At 35.1% G+C, this 15,402-nt stretch overlaps 1 protein-coding gene across 4 annotated transcripts in view; it reads right to left on the reverse strand.

The window, feature by feature from the left end:
* Window positions 1–1,666: 1,666 nt before the first annotated feature.
* The window catches only part of LOC306859698 (neural cell adhesion molecule L1-like protein), a 66,006-nt gene continuing 52,270 nt past the window's right edge, over window positions 1,667–15,402 (reverse strand). For 2 of the 4 annotated variants that reach the window (XM_079400887.1, XM_079400886.1), the window contains exons 21-28: window positions 14,994–15,198; window positions 14,573–14,695; window positions 13,476–13,649; window positions 11,261–11,368; window positions 10,231–10,389; window positions 8,541–8,666; window positions 7,707–7,779; window positions 1,673–4,462 (exon numbers count right to left, since the gene is read on the reverse strand). In XM_079400887.1, coding sequence (XP_079257013.1) covers window positions 4,261–4,462; window positions 7,707–7,779; window positions 8,541–8,666; window positions 10,231–10,389; window positions 11,261–11,368; window positions 13,476–13,649; window positions 14,573–14,695; window positions 14,994–15,198 — 1,170 coding nt within the window. In that variant the 3' untranslated portion in view covers window positions 1,673–4,260. Of the gene's footprint in view, window positions 4,463–7,706; window positions 7,780–8,540; window positions 8,667–10,230; window positions 10,390–11,260; window positions 11,369–13,475; window positions 13,650–14,572; window positions 14,696–14,993; window positions 15,199–15,402 lie in introns of all 4 variants that reach the window. The other 2 variants (XM_079400889.1, XM_079400888.1) reach the window with 1 other exon arrangement.

Here is a 15,402-nt window from a genome sequence, read left to right on the forward strand (position 1 = left end):
TTGTGATGAAGGGAAGAGCATTTCTGTGATTTTTTAAAATAAATAAATAAGGGCCATAGCAGGTATTTCCCCTTATTTCAGTTGTCATAAACATCATTAAATTGCCATAAAGTAAAAGTCTAAGGCACTATAGCAGGCAGAGGTTACCATGACAGCTTGACATAGTAAATCTAGTATTTGTGCGCTGAAACACAACAGAATTTCTTTCATCCTGGACTCGAGAAATGTAATTAAATGTGACTTTATTTTCTACTTCGGTACCATTTATGTCAAATTATATTGTATAGCTCAATATTATATTCTTCATTATACTGTATATATACTTTCTACCTAGGTCTCCAAGCTTTTTCAGTACAAGGACTCCCTGGTTTATAGCGAGATGGAGAAACATTGTATAAATTTAGTGCTGAATTTTAAGCTTATTGTATTTTATGATGCACTTTAATGCACACTGTTGCTGTACATCATATTTAAATTTGACTTATTTTTATGTGAGAGACAATGGAACATTTTGAAACTTTAGCTTATAGTATAGCTTTGGTTGAAATTATTAGTTTTGTTTTATATACATTATTTTTCACCCTCTTTTGAAGATTTCTGATTATTATGTATATGAATACATGCAAAAGAATATTGAATGGACAAACAATGATCAAGCTAATTACTGTCTACCTCATGGAGTCTTGGCCAGTGTGTTTTATACACTGAACAAAATTATAAACGCAACACTTTTGTTTTTGCCCCCATTTTTCATGAGCTAAACTCATAGATCTAAGACTTTTTCTATGTACACAAAAGGCCTATTTGCAAAGGTCATAAGGCACTCTCCATAAGAACATGTGACAGCTTATTACTAAGGAAAATCTTTATCCACAACTCCTTTACAGGAAACAGTTTACCTGGATTTCTGATGCATACATCCTAGTTGTGCTGGAATCACAAAATGATAAACGCTAATAATGAAAAAAAAAAAAAATCTCTATTACAGTATATAGAGCCAAAATGTTTCTATAAATAATTTTAAAATAACTTTATTGCCCTGTGTGTTTCTGTGGTGAACACTGAATGATGTGTCGCACTGCGTGAGGAAAATGGTGGTCACACCAGATACTGACTGGTTTTCAGACCCCCCCCCCCCCCAATACAGTAAAACTGCACATTTTAGAGTGGCCTTTTATTGTGGCCAGCCTAAGGCACACCTGTGCAATAATCATGCTGTCTAATCAGCATCTTGATATGCCACACCAGTGAGGTGGATCTATTATCTCGGCAAAGAAGAAGTGCTCACTAACACAGATTTAGACAGATTTGTGAACAATATTTGAGAGAAATCGACCTTTTGTGTACATAGAAAAAGTCTTAGCTCTTTGAGTTCAGCTCATGAAAAATGGGGGCAAAAACAAAAGTGTTGCGTTTATAATTTTGTTCAGTGTATGTAGTAATCCCGATCTGCTGACCCTCTTATACATGTTTTGGTTCTTCCCAGTCAAGTGGGACGTGTTCAGGCCCATCAGGATGTGCTCTAACACTGGCTCTAATTGTAGAGGTTGTGCCCTCAAAAACAGTGTGTGTCTTTTAATTGGTGCGCTGCTGTATTGTGGAGACGTGTAAAGTACAAGGTCAAAGGTCATAAGGCACTCTCCAAAAGAACGTGTGACAGCTTATTACTAAGGAAAAATCTTTATCCACAACTCCTTTACAGGAAACAGTTTACCTGGATTTCTGATGCATACTTCCTAGTTGTGCTGGAATCACAAAATGATAAACGCTAATAATGAAAAAAAAATCTCTATTACAGTATATAGAGCCAAAATGTTTCTATAAATAATTTAAAAATAATTTTATTGCCCTGTGTTTTTCTGTGGTGAACACTGAAATCATTTAGGTTCATTGTAACAAAATGTGTTGTGATAGTCAACATTTCATTGTATTGTGCATGACAAATATAGCAAATGTGGGAGTAAACATGTTCAGGTATGAAGATACAAGGATTAACATTTTGCACAGAATATTCTATAACAAAACCTCCTGAGTCTTTAGTATAAGCAATATTTCAAGCAGAATGAAATGCAAAATAAAAATGCATAAAGAAAAATTACAAACAAATATCTACAGATATTTAAATACAGTGCAAGAACAGAAGAGCAGTTTAAAAATAAAACAATTTCTACACTGGAATCTCTCAACTAAATCTTTCTAAAAATAGAAAAAAGAACTTACCAAAACAAAAAGCATGTCATATATCAGCAGAAGGGTTCTCTTTCTCTCAGTAATAATAAATATGTTAGCAGGATTTCAAGCTGGATTGACATTACATTGGATTGCGGCCCGGACATAATATATTATTAGGAACATGGATTTTAGAGGCAAAACCGAATTAGAAAATGTAAAAGATTTGCTGAAGACACCAAAAGTATATTGAAGGACTTGATCATACTTGAGTCTTATAGTTTAAATAAGCTAATAAGGCAATCTCAGTACATTATTGATAACATAATCCCCTTTATGGCGCTAGCTTGCATGCACTAAAACATATTTTTGCAAATTAGTGCAAGTAGAAAATTATGGGATCTAACCATTCAGTGTTGACCTTTCTCGCCGATTTCTTTCCCATGGCAGTGCCAATGTCATTTTTAATCAAATATGTGGTTAAACAGAAATATGTTTTTGTAGATATATTGAGGAGTCAGAACATAATTGTTTTGTTTCATTGTGTCAGTATCTTGCTGAGAGGCGTGCAGAGAGGTTACGTGATTGCCCACACAAGCGAACATGTAACCGAAAATTGTGCTGTCAAGCTATCAGTTTTGTGACAGGCCATGAATTATTTATTTCTTCTTTAGCAGGAATCGTGAAAACGTTACCTAATCCAAACGCAACTGTGCAATCCGCATTAATTCTAAGGTGCACAAACCTGATTGTTTTCTTGTTGGGCAAATAATGTTTCATAAAATAAAAAATGATGTTAAATTATTTGTTCATCCAACAATGTATATTCTGTCTTCATTTACTCACCGTCTAGTAAAGCTGCATGACTTGTTTTTTCTTCCATCACTGATATAAAACCTGTTGTGATATGTTTTGTCGTGCCATATTTGAATATGCACAAATGTGAATGAGATTTGAGAGGTGCAGAAGATAATCAGTGAGCAATGACTTGCATATCATATTGTATTGAAGACTTCGAATACCCTTGTGAAAAAGAAATGTGCTTAATTGTAATAAATGTACACTTGTAGTGTACTTCATATCTTTAAATGTAATTTTAAAGAAAATATATTTTTTAAATGTACTTTTAAAGTTAATGGCCCGGTTTCAGAGACAGGGCTTAGACTAAATCAGGATTAGGCCATAGTTCAATTAGCATATTTAAGTAATTTTTATAAATGTGCTTAGGAAAAACATTACTGGTGTGCATCTGGAGACAAAACAAAGGCACTGATATATTTTAAGATCAGTCAGTTGAAACAGCTTAGACGTACATTTTAGTCTAGGACTATGCTTAAGCCTTGTCTGTGAAACCGGGGGAATCTGTTTTAAATGTATTTAATTGCAACTTTATCATTACAAACGCATAATTGCAAATATATTGAAATACATGACAAACAAGTCTCAAAAGAAATGACATTAATGACCATAAATGTTTGTCAATATTTTCAAAAGTACACTTTAACCATATTTCAAAGAAAGCAGAATTCTGAAATTACATAGAAAGATGTACTACTTAAGTGGGTCAAGAAACACTCTTAAATTTAAATAGATTTAATATAAATTTAAGCTAAAACTAAAATTGTATTTAATTGCAAAGAACATAATTAAGTGTCTATTACAAACCATTACAGTCAGTTTGCACTTAAGTATTCTTTTAAAGTATATTATTTCCATAGTAAGTACTTTTCTTAAAGTATGCTAAAGTGTACTTCTTTTTCACAAGGGTATAGACATATTTTTGTCCTTTTTTTTTAGCTTTGCAGTCCTTTATAACCATTTATTTTTATTGTAAGAAAAGAGCAGAATGAACATTTTGCTAAATGTCTTAAAGCCAGTCGTACCCGTTTGAAACAGTACAGCGATGAGTAAATGATGGCATAATTTTCATGTTGACTGGAACTATAACCTGTCATCACCCTTCATATTAATACTGTAAAGAAGTGGCTATTCACTCTGTAAAAAACATAGGCACATTAATGGCACATCTTACAAACAATCTTCTCATTCTCCGTGTAAAATAGTTTAAAAGTTCTTAAGGTTGAACCAGCATTAAGAAGTCACTGGGGCATGTCCGTTCACCTCTGTGGACACCCTGCGCTTGTACCCCGAGTACTCGCCGATGAACGACCCATCTTCATTGAACTCGCAGTCGCCGTCCTCCGACATCACAGAGCTGTCCTCGCTGCTATCATCCGCTTTGATGTCTGTGAACAATTGCTGGTTGCTCTTCAGCGGCTTCTCATCATTGTCACTGTCAAACAGCAAGAAAGATGAGTCAAATTCAGAGTGACTAGGATGATGATACTAGTCGAGGCTGGCAGATAAAGCGGGTGAAGAAGGGTGAAAGGGAAGGATGCAATCACTGCTTTCTGCTAATTACTAATTGCAAAAACTTGATGGCAAGGCCTGATGGCAATTCTCAAAACTAGAGAGAGGGAGAAAATTGCAGAGCATGCCAGCCAATGAGAGGACCGACTTAAGAGATGCTTTGTGTGCCTGTAGACAAACAGCCTGTCAGGTTACTTTAGTCCCTAAGGAATGATGGGACAAACCAAAATTAGCTGCCAATTTGAGAGCAGGCACACTGCCAGCAAGCAGGTGTCTGTAAAGAGACAGGGGGTCACCTCGTAAGCTCCCAATTACTATGAGATGCCACAACATCTCGGATAGCGATAAAATAAAGCCAGACAGAACATTTATTAAGATAAACTGACATTTGTCCTCTTTTAATTTTGGAAATAATAGTCCTGCTGACCACAAGAGAACAATTCACAGTAGGGAATGTATTGCATCATCTCTCCAAAATTTAGAGTTAACAATGTGTCAAATGAGATACTTTTTCCGATTAATTGGTGCAGATCAAATCTAAAATAATTTTAGCAGAACCTGTCGTCATTAAATATCTCTTATGCTCACCAAGGCTGCATTTATTTGATAAAAAAAATACAACAAAAATAGTAATATTGTGAAATATTACTACAATTTAAAATAACTTATTTTAATATATATTATATAATTACGAAACATTTCTTATTATTAATGTTGAAAACTGCATCATATTTTTGTGAAAACCATGATACAGTCACAGTACTATTCAAACGTTTGGGGTCATAAATATTTATTTATTTGTTTATTTATTTATTAACAGCAAGGATGCCTTAAATTGTTCAAAGGTGACAGTAAATGGGTCATTCCACGAAATCGGTACCTATTCCACTAGGAAAAATAAAAAATAAAATAAGTTTAATCAACATTTTTTGAACATCTATAAAATGAAGACACTTTAAAATGACATGAAATTGTATTGTGCCATCTCAGGCTATGTAATATATTATTTTATGACAATTTTTTTCTAGTCAACCCTGTTACCGACACAAGCGTTACTAGATACTATAGTTTAATTAGAACAATGTGATAGTTTTCACATATATGAGCAGCATTTTAGTCCCTCTTGTCACTGGGATTTTCACATTTTGGATTAAAAAAAAATTATAATAATTATATTTGTCATTCAGATGACCAAAAACATTCAGAGGGTGACCACGTCAATTAAGAAAAAATATATATTTTTACAAGAGAGACACTAAAATAGGGATCTGTCCAAAATAAAATATACAGTTACAAAGGACAAACCTGGAAGGCTGTAAAACCGCCCAAAAACAGTTTTCAACATTAATAATAATAAAAACCTTTATTAATAACTGAGCACCAAATCAGCATATCAGAATGATATGTGATGGATCATGTGACTCTGAAGACTGGAGTAATGACGCTGAAAATTCAGCTTTACCATCACAGGAATAAATTACATTTTAAAATATATTACAATAGAAAACTGTTTTATTTTTATTAGTGTATATGTGTGTTTCAGTAACTGACTGATGGACTAATCTCAATTTTTTTCCTCAGTTTAGTTATCAGTATTTGCAAAATCCTTTATCAGTCATCCTGTAATATCTCTAATATCTTAGGATCCCAGAATCCAATGCACTATATCATATTACAGTGCATCGAATGAATATCACCAATGGTGTAACATGATAAACCTGCTCTTCTATTCCCAAAAGTGTAATAAATCAGTAGCCTCCTTGTGTAATCCAGAGTAAAGCAGTTTTGAAAGCCTCTGAGGCTACCGTCATACTCCACAGCTGGTACGGGACGCACTTCCCGATCTGGTTTCTTCAGTTAGCAGATGTTTGAGTGTGTCTGGTGCTGTAACTCCCCAAACAAGGGTAGCGTACAGATCAGACTCCGAGCCTCTGCTAAGGCTGCATTTCTTTCCTAAGGGAGGAATAAATTGGGCATCTCTGTGTCTAAGTGTAATGAGATGGAAACACATTTATGGATTCAAGCTACTCCGTTTGCAAGTGTACAAGTTAAATGCACACAGCCCCCCTTTTCGCTTGCCTCTGGTCTGTTTTCCTCACAGGTTTTTAATGTGTCACTTGTCACTTTGCACCTGGTTGGTTGTTGTTTTTCCAACATTAACTACACACTTTTGTTTCTTTTTATCCAAGAAATTTCCATCACATTTCCAGTCATTTCTGATTATTGGATGGTTTAAATGTACGTGTGTGTGTGTGTGTAAACTTATGTCAAATATATATATATATATTTGAAAGAAGTCTCTTAAAAAAAAACAAAAAAAAACAGTAATATTGTGAAAAACTATTACAATTTCAAATAACTTTTCAATTGTTATATCTTTTAAAATGTAATTTATTCCTGTGATTCAAAGCTTAATTTTCAGCATCATTACTCCAGTCTTCAGTGTCACGTGATCGTTCAGAAATTATTCTAATATACTGATTCAATTCTCAAGAAACAATCAATTTAATGTGTCCTTGCTAAATCAAAGTATTAATTTCTTTAAAAATACTGGCTCAAACATTTTTTATATCAACGGATTTCCATTTGTATGTCAGATACTAATCTTTTAAAAGATTTGCACTTAGCAAATCAACAGACTCTGACTTAAACACTCTCAAAGAGCAACATTTTGCATATATAAATTTATCTAGTCCATGAAAAAAAAAGATTACATATTCACTAGAAAGTTTCATTAATTTGCCTTGACGTAAAAGTAAATAAAAAATACAAAGTATTTTGTATTTATTTCCATAACATTTCCAGGCCTGGAAAAACATCTTAAATGTTTACTTTTGAAAATTGCCAAATATTTTCAGCTATTTCTATGACTGAGGAACTCTTTTAAATCTGTACTACTGGCTAAACACAATATAACAACTATCAACATACACCAAAAATCTTACTTATGCTAAAGAAAGCTGCTGTTCACTACCTGTGTGCTGGCTAGTGAGCACAGAGTCAGTTCAAGCTTGCAGAGCAATGGTTTCCACGTGGCTCCAAGTAAATGGTGTACATGTAGGGTTTATTTGCAGGAGATAAAGGCATTAATAAATGATTTTACGGGAACTCGGTGAGATGAAGAACTTGTGTCATGATCTATAACAGAACTAGTGTGGCTCTCTGACCTGTACTCGCCGGGAGATTCTCCACCCATGGCCTGAGCTTCGGGATCAGCGGGAGTTTCCTCCTTTTCCTTCACTGCAAAGAAAAAAAGGCAAAGATGTTATTTATCGTAAAATATCATTATACAATTTTGGGAGATTTGATTGTAGTGAAATTACAACATTCACGACGGATGCTTTGTGTACCAGTTTCTCAGTTGCTTTTGAAATTTGTTGCATTGATATCATTTCAATAATGATAATATAATATCCATTTGTTTTGCAAATGCTGAGCAAACATTCAATACTTCCTATTCTCCAAATTTCTATTTTGCTGTGTGGAAGCACATCAAGGACACTGACTGCCTTTTAGATAAACTACTTTGTGCTGAACTTGAATGGATAAAACGTGAATTCTTTTCAGCTTGGTAAGTTATAAATAACCTATATGTAAAGTATAGCTAACAGCCACAGTGATGTAAGAACAAAGTGTTTAAAATGGTCTAGGAATGCCTTAGGCTTTATTCCATAAGCTCCATAAGGGTTCGTATGCATTTTAATGCATGCAAGTGTATGGTGCAATAATTCAGTCAGGACATAATTTGTTCTTGAATCCATTAAAACCGTTTCATATTGGTTAAATATACATGTGAAGACCTAAGGGAGACCAGTAGGAGCAGGTGAGGACAGGCCAATAAAGCTCACTGATCACTGCTAGTAATAAGTTGGGTTGGTGCAACAGAGCAACACAACACAAAGCTAACTAAAGCACCAAGCTAAGGTGTAAATGCTTTGACTACAGAGAACTGAGAGCTTGGACAGAGGTCTGTGTGACCTCTGAAGCTGTTTGTGTCTTACCTGCGTACTTGCCGCCTTTGTTCTTGAACACAAAACAGCCGATGAGGACAAGCAGAGTTAGTAATGCCACCACGCACATCAACGCCACAAACCACTCCTTGGATGCCATGAGTTGTTTACTAGACGCTGCAAGGACAAGGGAGAGTTTGTTTTTGGAAAAATGTCATTCATGTTGTCAACTTGAAAATACTGGAGTCCTTTTGGGTTAGAAGAACAAATTTTAAATGGCGTTTTTAAATATGGTTCCTGTGCCAAATTCTGATCTGGTTTGTCAAATGAGAACAATTAGAACACAAGAGTATTTAAATCATGAACATTTTTAATTACTTGAAGTTTACACCTTGTGGCAAAAATAGTTCACTTCTGAATATTTGATGAATTTAAAAAATTTGCCACCAATTTTCTGGCATAAATGGATCTTCTGTCTCAGAGGCTGTGGGTTTGCTGACAAAATGAAATGATCAGGAACCCAATTGCAAATAAATTTCATTCACTTGTGTGTCGGAAGCATACGCAGAGCTGTAGGTGCTACATCTAGCAGTCATACATAATTCAGTGGCATTATCATTAGTTCTTCTGGTGTTTATGAATAACATTATCTACCCTACTTCCTCTGTATTACCTCACACTGAATAGATGGGCCAAGTTTCTGTAGGCATCGTTGATGTGTAGATGTTGGCCTTTATGTCCAAAGGTTTGTCTGATATCAGAAAGTTGCAGGTAACAAGCTGTTTTGCAGTCTTCAATGACCTTACAGTCCTCAGGTCATTTATTCTAGAGTGGAACTTGAGTTTTGAAAGGTACGGTTTGCTCATTGATTAAGATACTTGTGGTGAACTCTAATTCATCATGTGTCTCTTTTCTTGCTTCTATTATTACAGTAGTTATCAGTACATTATACAAATACAAAACAGTAGAAGGATATAATATTCAAGGGTTAGTTCAGCCAAAAATAAAAATTCTGTCATTAATTACTCACCCTCATGTTGATCCAAACTCACAAGACTTTCGTTCATCTTCAGAACACAAATGAAGATTTTTGATGAAATCCAAGAGCTTTCTGACCCTGACTAGAAAGAAACGCAACTACCAAGTTCAAGGCCCAGAAAATTAGTAAGGGCAAGTCATTATTTTTGTTTTCTTTGTGCACAAAAAGTATTCTCGTAGCTTCATAACATTACTGTTGAACCACTGATGGCACATGGACTATTTTGACGATGTCCTTACTACCTTTCTGGGCCCTGAACGTGTCAGTTGCCTTGATGTCTATGCGGAGTCAGAAAGCTCTTGAATTTCATCAAAAATATAATTTGTTTTCAGAAGATGAAAAAAGGTCTTGCGGGTTTGGAACGACATGAGGGTGAGTAATTAATGACAGAATTTTCATCTCCGGTGAACTATCCCTTTAACATTATATAATTTATTAAAATATACAGTTTTTGTTACCATGATGTACTGTTGCGTACAGCTTTATGTACAGCTTTATTTTTTACAGCACATTCAATAAACCTATAATTGTGAAGTACAATATTTAAAAAACTGCTTGCTCAATGGAATGGGAGACCTTTTTTTATATACTCCTAGTGCTAAAGCACCCACAGAAAGACTATCACATACTATACCATGTCAGTGATGCCTCTAATGCTGTTCTACAGGCTAAATTCTCTCACCTAAATTCTAAACTTCTCACCTTTCCTGGTCTTGAACACCTCTTCAAAAATGATAGGGACATCAACCCTGTGTGAAGCCTGCAGCCGGACTGTGTACACAGTTCCTGGGCTGAGCCCTTCAACGAGGTGGAAACCTTTAGATGTATTTAAAGCCTCTGAAAGCTGCCAGATACCATCACCTGAAGGAATAACCGCATAACCAGATAGCGTTAACCCACAACCCAGCAGAAAGAGGTTATATATGTGATAGTGAAAAGCGACACTTTGAAAGGTTAGAAAAGTTGACAGAGTAAGACTGATAAAAGGGCTGCAAATAAAGATCCACAATGAAAATAGTAGAGAATGAATTTCATTATCAGTTGGTCTGGATTTTGGGCTGATTTTTGAGTTTTATAGGCAAAGTGCAGAGTTTGAAACTGCTGAGTGAACTCTTTTAGTTCTTAAATAGCAAATTGTTAAGGATTTTCTGTATTAATTATACACAGGTAGTTTACACATATTTTGAATTATGCATTTCATTGCATTGCGTTTTAAACCCAACTGAAAAGGTACTGATAAATTTCTGCTAAGTCATTATCCATTTTCTACAGATGTTTCCATACAGCGTATGTTTCTACAACACACAGCTCATTTAACCATAATTCATTAAAACAATCTTAAATTTATTTAAAATCATTAATTGAACATTACGGGAAATAAAGATTACTGAAAAAAAAAATATTTTCAATATTATTTCTGTTTTGGTCATTTAAATTGTTAATTTCAAACTTCAAACGTTTAAATTGTCATGTAAATTGTAACCTTTATATTTGCATGTTTGCACACAATATATACAGTACATTGTACATATTTAAATTTGCACATTGATCAAAATATTGAAAAGCCAATTAATATAAGAAATCATCAGATTAATCGATTTAAAATAGTTGAAAGTTTTTAATTGCAGCCCTCAATGATACTTTCCAAACTATGCTACAAATATATCTGCAATTTACACAATGCTGCAAACATTGGATCCTGACAGATCAGTTCGAAGAGTAAGATCCTTACTGTGATTCATTATGGCGACATAGAGTTGTGAATCAGAACGTTCTCCTCTGGTTCTCCAGCTGATTCGTGCATAGTTGTCAGTAACAAAGGTGGATATGTTGAGCACAACTGAGAGAAATACATAGAGAAGAAGATATAGAACAAAAGACAGGAAAGGCTCTTGAAAGGTTAGTTCCTGCAAAAGAATCCAAGTCCACCCTTAACCACAGAAATGTGTTACAGAAATAATACAATGATATAGAAATCTGAATGAAAACACTGTTAAAGTCAACATGAAACAGCTCTTTTGTAACATTTCAGAGGGAAAGAGGATATTTATTTTAGAAAAACAATTATAAGGCAAGTTTTCATGTTGACTCTAAATGTCCATTTTACTTAAGTATGGAGTTATGAAAATGATTGTTTAGGTAGATGAATAGATGAATACCTAAGGTAGGAAAGGTGGTGTTGACAAAAGGAGTGTCTGTATTAGATGAGGTGAAAGAGAAAGGTTGCCCTGCAAGAGAGAGAGAGAGTTCAAACCACATTCATTTCCCTTTAGAATTGACTGCAGCTGTGGGAAATTTTAATGTCCCTGTCCAGACTGTCCAGAAAAAAAAAAAAAAAAAGCTTTTGCATATCATGAAATCGTCATTTATGGTGTCAAATCAACATGAATAGGAATTGTTTATATCAGCCAATGGGACTCAAAAATGAGCCCTGTGTCTGATAGGGTCATGGACAGCAGGGGAAAAAACAATGCTAACTGCAAATACTAAAATGCAACTATTCATTGGCAGGACAGCAAAATAAATGGGCCTAACAAGGGAAAAGTACTGTCAAAGCTTGACAGATACTAAATTTTTTTTTTTGCATTTGTACTACGAGTATACAGCTGGTCTTTACAAAATGAACACCGTTGAGTGACGTGTTCCTGTCAGCAGCGAGGCTGGTTTTGTCAACCCTGATAAAGACAGCATGTATTTGCTGTCTTTAGCAGGGGTTCAGGGACAGTACTACTGCCTCACAGAGGAGCTCTTAAAAGAAAAAAACAATTGCCAACAGCAACCAAACTGAAGTAAACTTGAACCAGCTGTCACTATGTGGATTTCTGATGGAAGGCTGTGCTCATTTTACAGAATGTACACAATTATCTCCTTCACTGAATATAGTTATGCTGGGCCTTTTGAATTTCAACAACAATAACTGATGCTATTTATGTGACTAAAATTAGTGCTACAACTACTGACACTTGCTAGTATGACTAATGTTAGACCTAAATATTATTCCATGCCGTTATGAGTTTATGTAACTTCATCTGGAGTTATTTTAGTCATTAGTTATTATACTAATTCATTTTTCAGTTTACAGAAATAGCTACAAATCTGCTGGTACATACTCAACTCAGAAGATGTCACCTCATATGTTGACAGATCATCTTAAAAAGACAGTAGAGACGTAAAAATATAATTAGATAAATCATGTCAGGTTTTATGTCCATAAATTGACATATTTGACTGATAAATTAGCTTTAAATTGCATTTATGTGACTGAAAACGGCAGAAGGCATTTGAAATGCTTCAAAATGTTACATTTTCTAAATGGAAACTACTACTATGTAAGCTGCGAAATGCTATAAACTACAGTATGTGATACATACAGCTCTCTGTCGAAGTTTCAGCTGAGTCTGTAGAAACTTCAGGAAATGAATGTTCGGGCATTGTAACTAGTTCATGAGAAAGAGAAGTTGGTTGATAAGAAGACAGATCAGTTTAAACAAACCCATAGAGTATGAGAATATGAGCATAACAGAAAGAAATAGGTAATTAGTGACAAAATTGTGGCCTAGAGAAAAACTGTGACGATGATGCAAAATCAGTTATCCAGTAAGTAGAAACACATCAGTATGCAATTGTTTTTACTAAGGCACCTCATTGATTGGTCAATGTATGGGTCATTACACCCTTTTGTTCATCAGATCACTGTGAATTTTGCATTTTAGCAATAATCTAATCATTCTCCTTTATGCAACAAGATCTTGCCAACAGCAACTCAGAGTTCCGTAACTGCTGCTTAATCACTTTCGAACACCTTGCGGCTGTGCTAATTAGAACAAAACTAACTTTGCTTGTATCAGATGTTTGTGTCTCAGCATGTGCACTTCAATTCAGATTCTGATACCAGATCCATTATAGCTCTTGGGACTCTGCTTATAGTTGCTGCCGGGCACACTTACACGCTTCAGAGACGGTGCCTCCTTCCTCACTGATGGCTGACCCACAGCCCACCTGTGTGCACGCGCTCAGGTAGAACTTATACCAGTTGTCCTCCTGCAGATCACGCAAGACCCACTGTGTTGTATCTGGTGCACCGATGTTCACAGATTTCAGCTCACCCAGAGTTTCATTAACTACAAGAACAAAAAGGAAATTGAGTTTTAAAAGATTTAAAAGATTCAAAAGTGCGGGGTCAGTAAGAAGTTCTTAAAGAAAGTGGTACTTTTACTCAGCAAGGATGCATCAAGTTAATCAAAAACAACAGAAGATTTTCTTGACTGAACTATGCATTTATTTGAAATAGAAATCATTCTGAGTAGCTGACTGACACAATCTGCCAGTCGATCTCTATTTTCGGTCTACACAACCTTATATATTACCGTCCAGCACGGTGATCATTTTCTTTAGCCTTCCTCCTCCCCAACACCACTTGTCTAGATCTGTCATGGAGTTCTTCCTACTTTACGTAACTGAAAATTATGGATTTACTATCATATCTAATAAAATCAAAAACCTATATACTCCCTATCCTTATCAATAAAATCTTAATTCGAGATTCAAGAAACCATCCTCATGCTTGAAACAATGTTCTTCAAACTTTATGCTCATCAAGGAAATCTAAATAAAGACACTAATACTTTTTCCACACTTTCATTAAGCAGCACAACTTTTTTTTTTCAACCTGTGATTTATAATTAGAAATCAACAAATCAGCATATTAGAATGACTTCTGAAAGATCATGTGACATTGCAGACTGGAGTAATGATGCTGAAAATTCAGCTTTGCCATCACAGGAAAAAAATACATTTTAAAATATATTATAATAGAAAACAGTTTTTAAATTGTAGTATTATATCACAATATTGCTGTTTTGACTGTATTTTTGTAATATATAAATGAGGCCTCCGTGAACATAAAATTCTTTTAAAAAACATAAAAAACATCTATAAAACATAAAGAATGTTATTGACCCCAAACTTGAAATACACCAGAATATAGCACAGTTATTATTATATAAATTTCACTGAGACAGATTACGTAACATGAGAGTCATACCTGTCTGATATTGCAGCAAGTATCCCGTGAGAAAGCCGTTGGTTTCATGCGGAGGCGCCCACACCAGCGTGATGGAGTCTTTCTGAAAGTTTGTGGCTCTCAGGATGGGAGGTGGCTCAGGAACTGTGGGAAGATGTCAAGTGCTATACTGGTCAGTATGTACCTTAAATTAGGAAAATATTTCAGTGCAAAAAAGTCTTTATTTGATAACCACCTGCAATTTAGTTCAACTGCTGAAATAGCATTGCATTGTATTTCAATTAAGTCAATGTCATTCTTTTCACATTCTTTTCTTATTATGTTCAGCAGTACATTTGGGTGAATAACAAACTGTGTAAAATTCAACTGAATCTACACAAGAACTTAGCAAATGCCCAAACCACTGAATTTCAAAACGTGTCTACTGTCAAAGCATTCTTGCCTCCCTGTGGAGTTGTGAAAGAGATGGGACTGCTGCTGAGCCCATTCCCTCTCCGGTTAAAGACGTTGACAGTCAGGCTATATTCAGAGAATGGCTTCAGTCCCGGCACCATGGTGTGACTCCTGTTTCCAGGGATGGTGAGAGACTGTCTCTCTGAGGGAATTCTCTTAGAGGTCAACAGACTTTGAGTTTGCCACCAGTGCACCTGGGAACAAGAGATGGAAGAAAGAGAAAGAGGGTGTTGATGAGTAGATATATATATTTATGGAAAAGAAACCAAGAGTGAAAATAGAGGCAGAGAGAGAAAAAAGGCAATAAGAAAACACACAGTGGAGTCTATTAAATGCTACAAACAGCTTGTTTGTAGCTGAATGACCATCAGCTTTTGTCCAACACCACAGGACCTCTG

This window comes from Barbus barbus (assembly GCF_936440315.1).
Source record: "Barbus barbus genome assembly, chromosome: 40".
In the NCBI taxonomy this organism is placed as follows: Eukaryota; Metazoa; Chordata; class Actinopteri; order Cypriniformes; family Cyprinidae; genus Barbus; species Barbus barbus.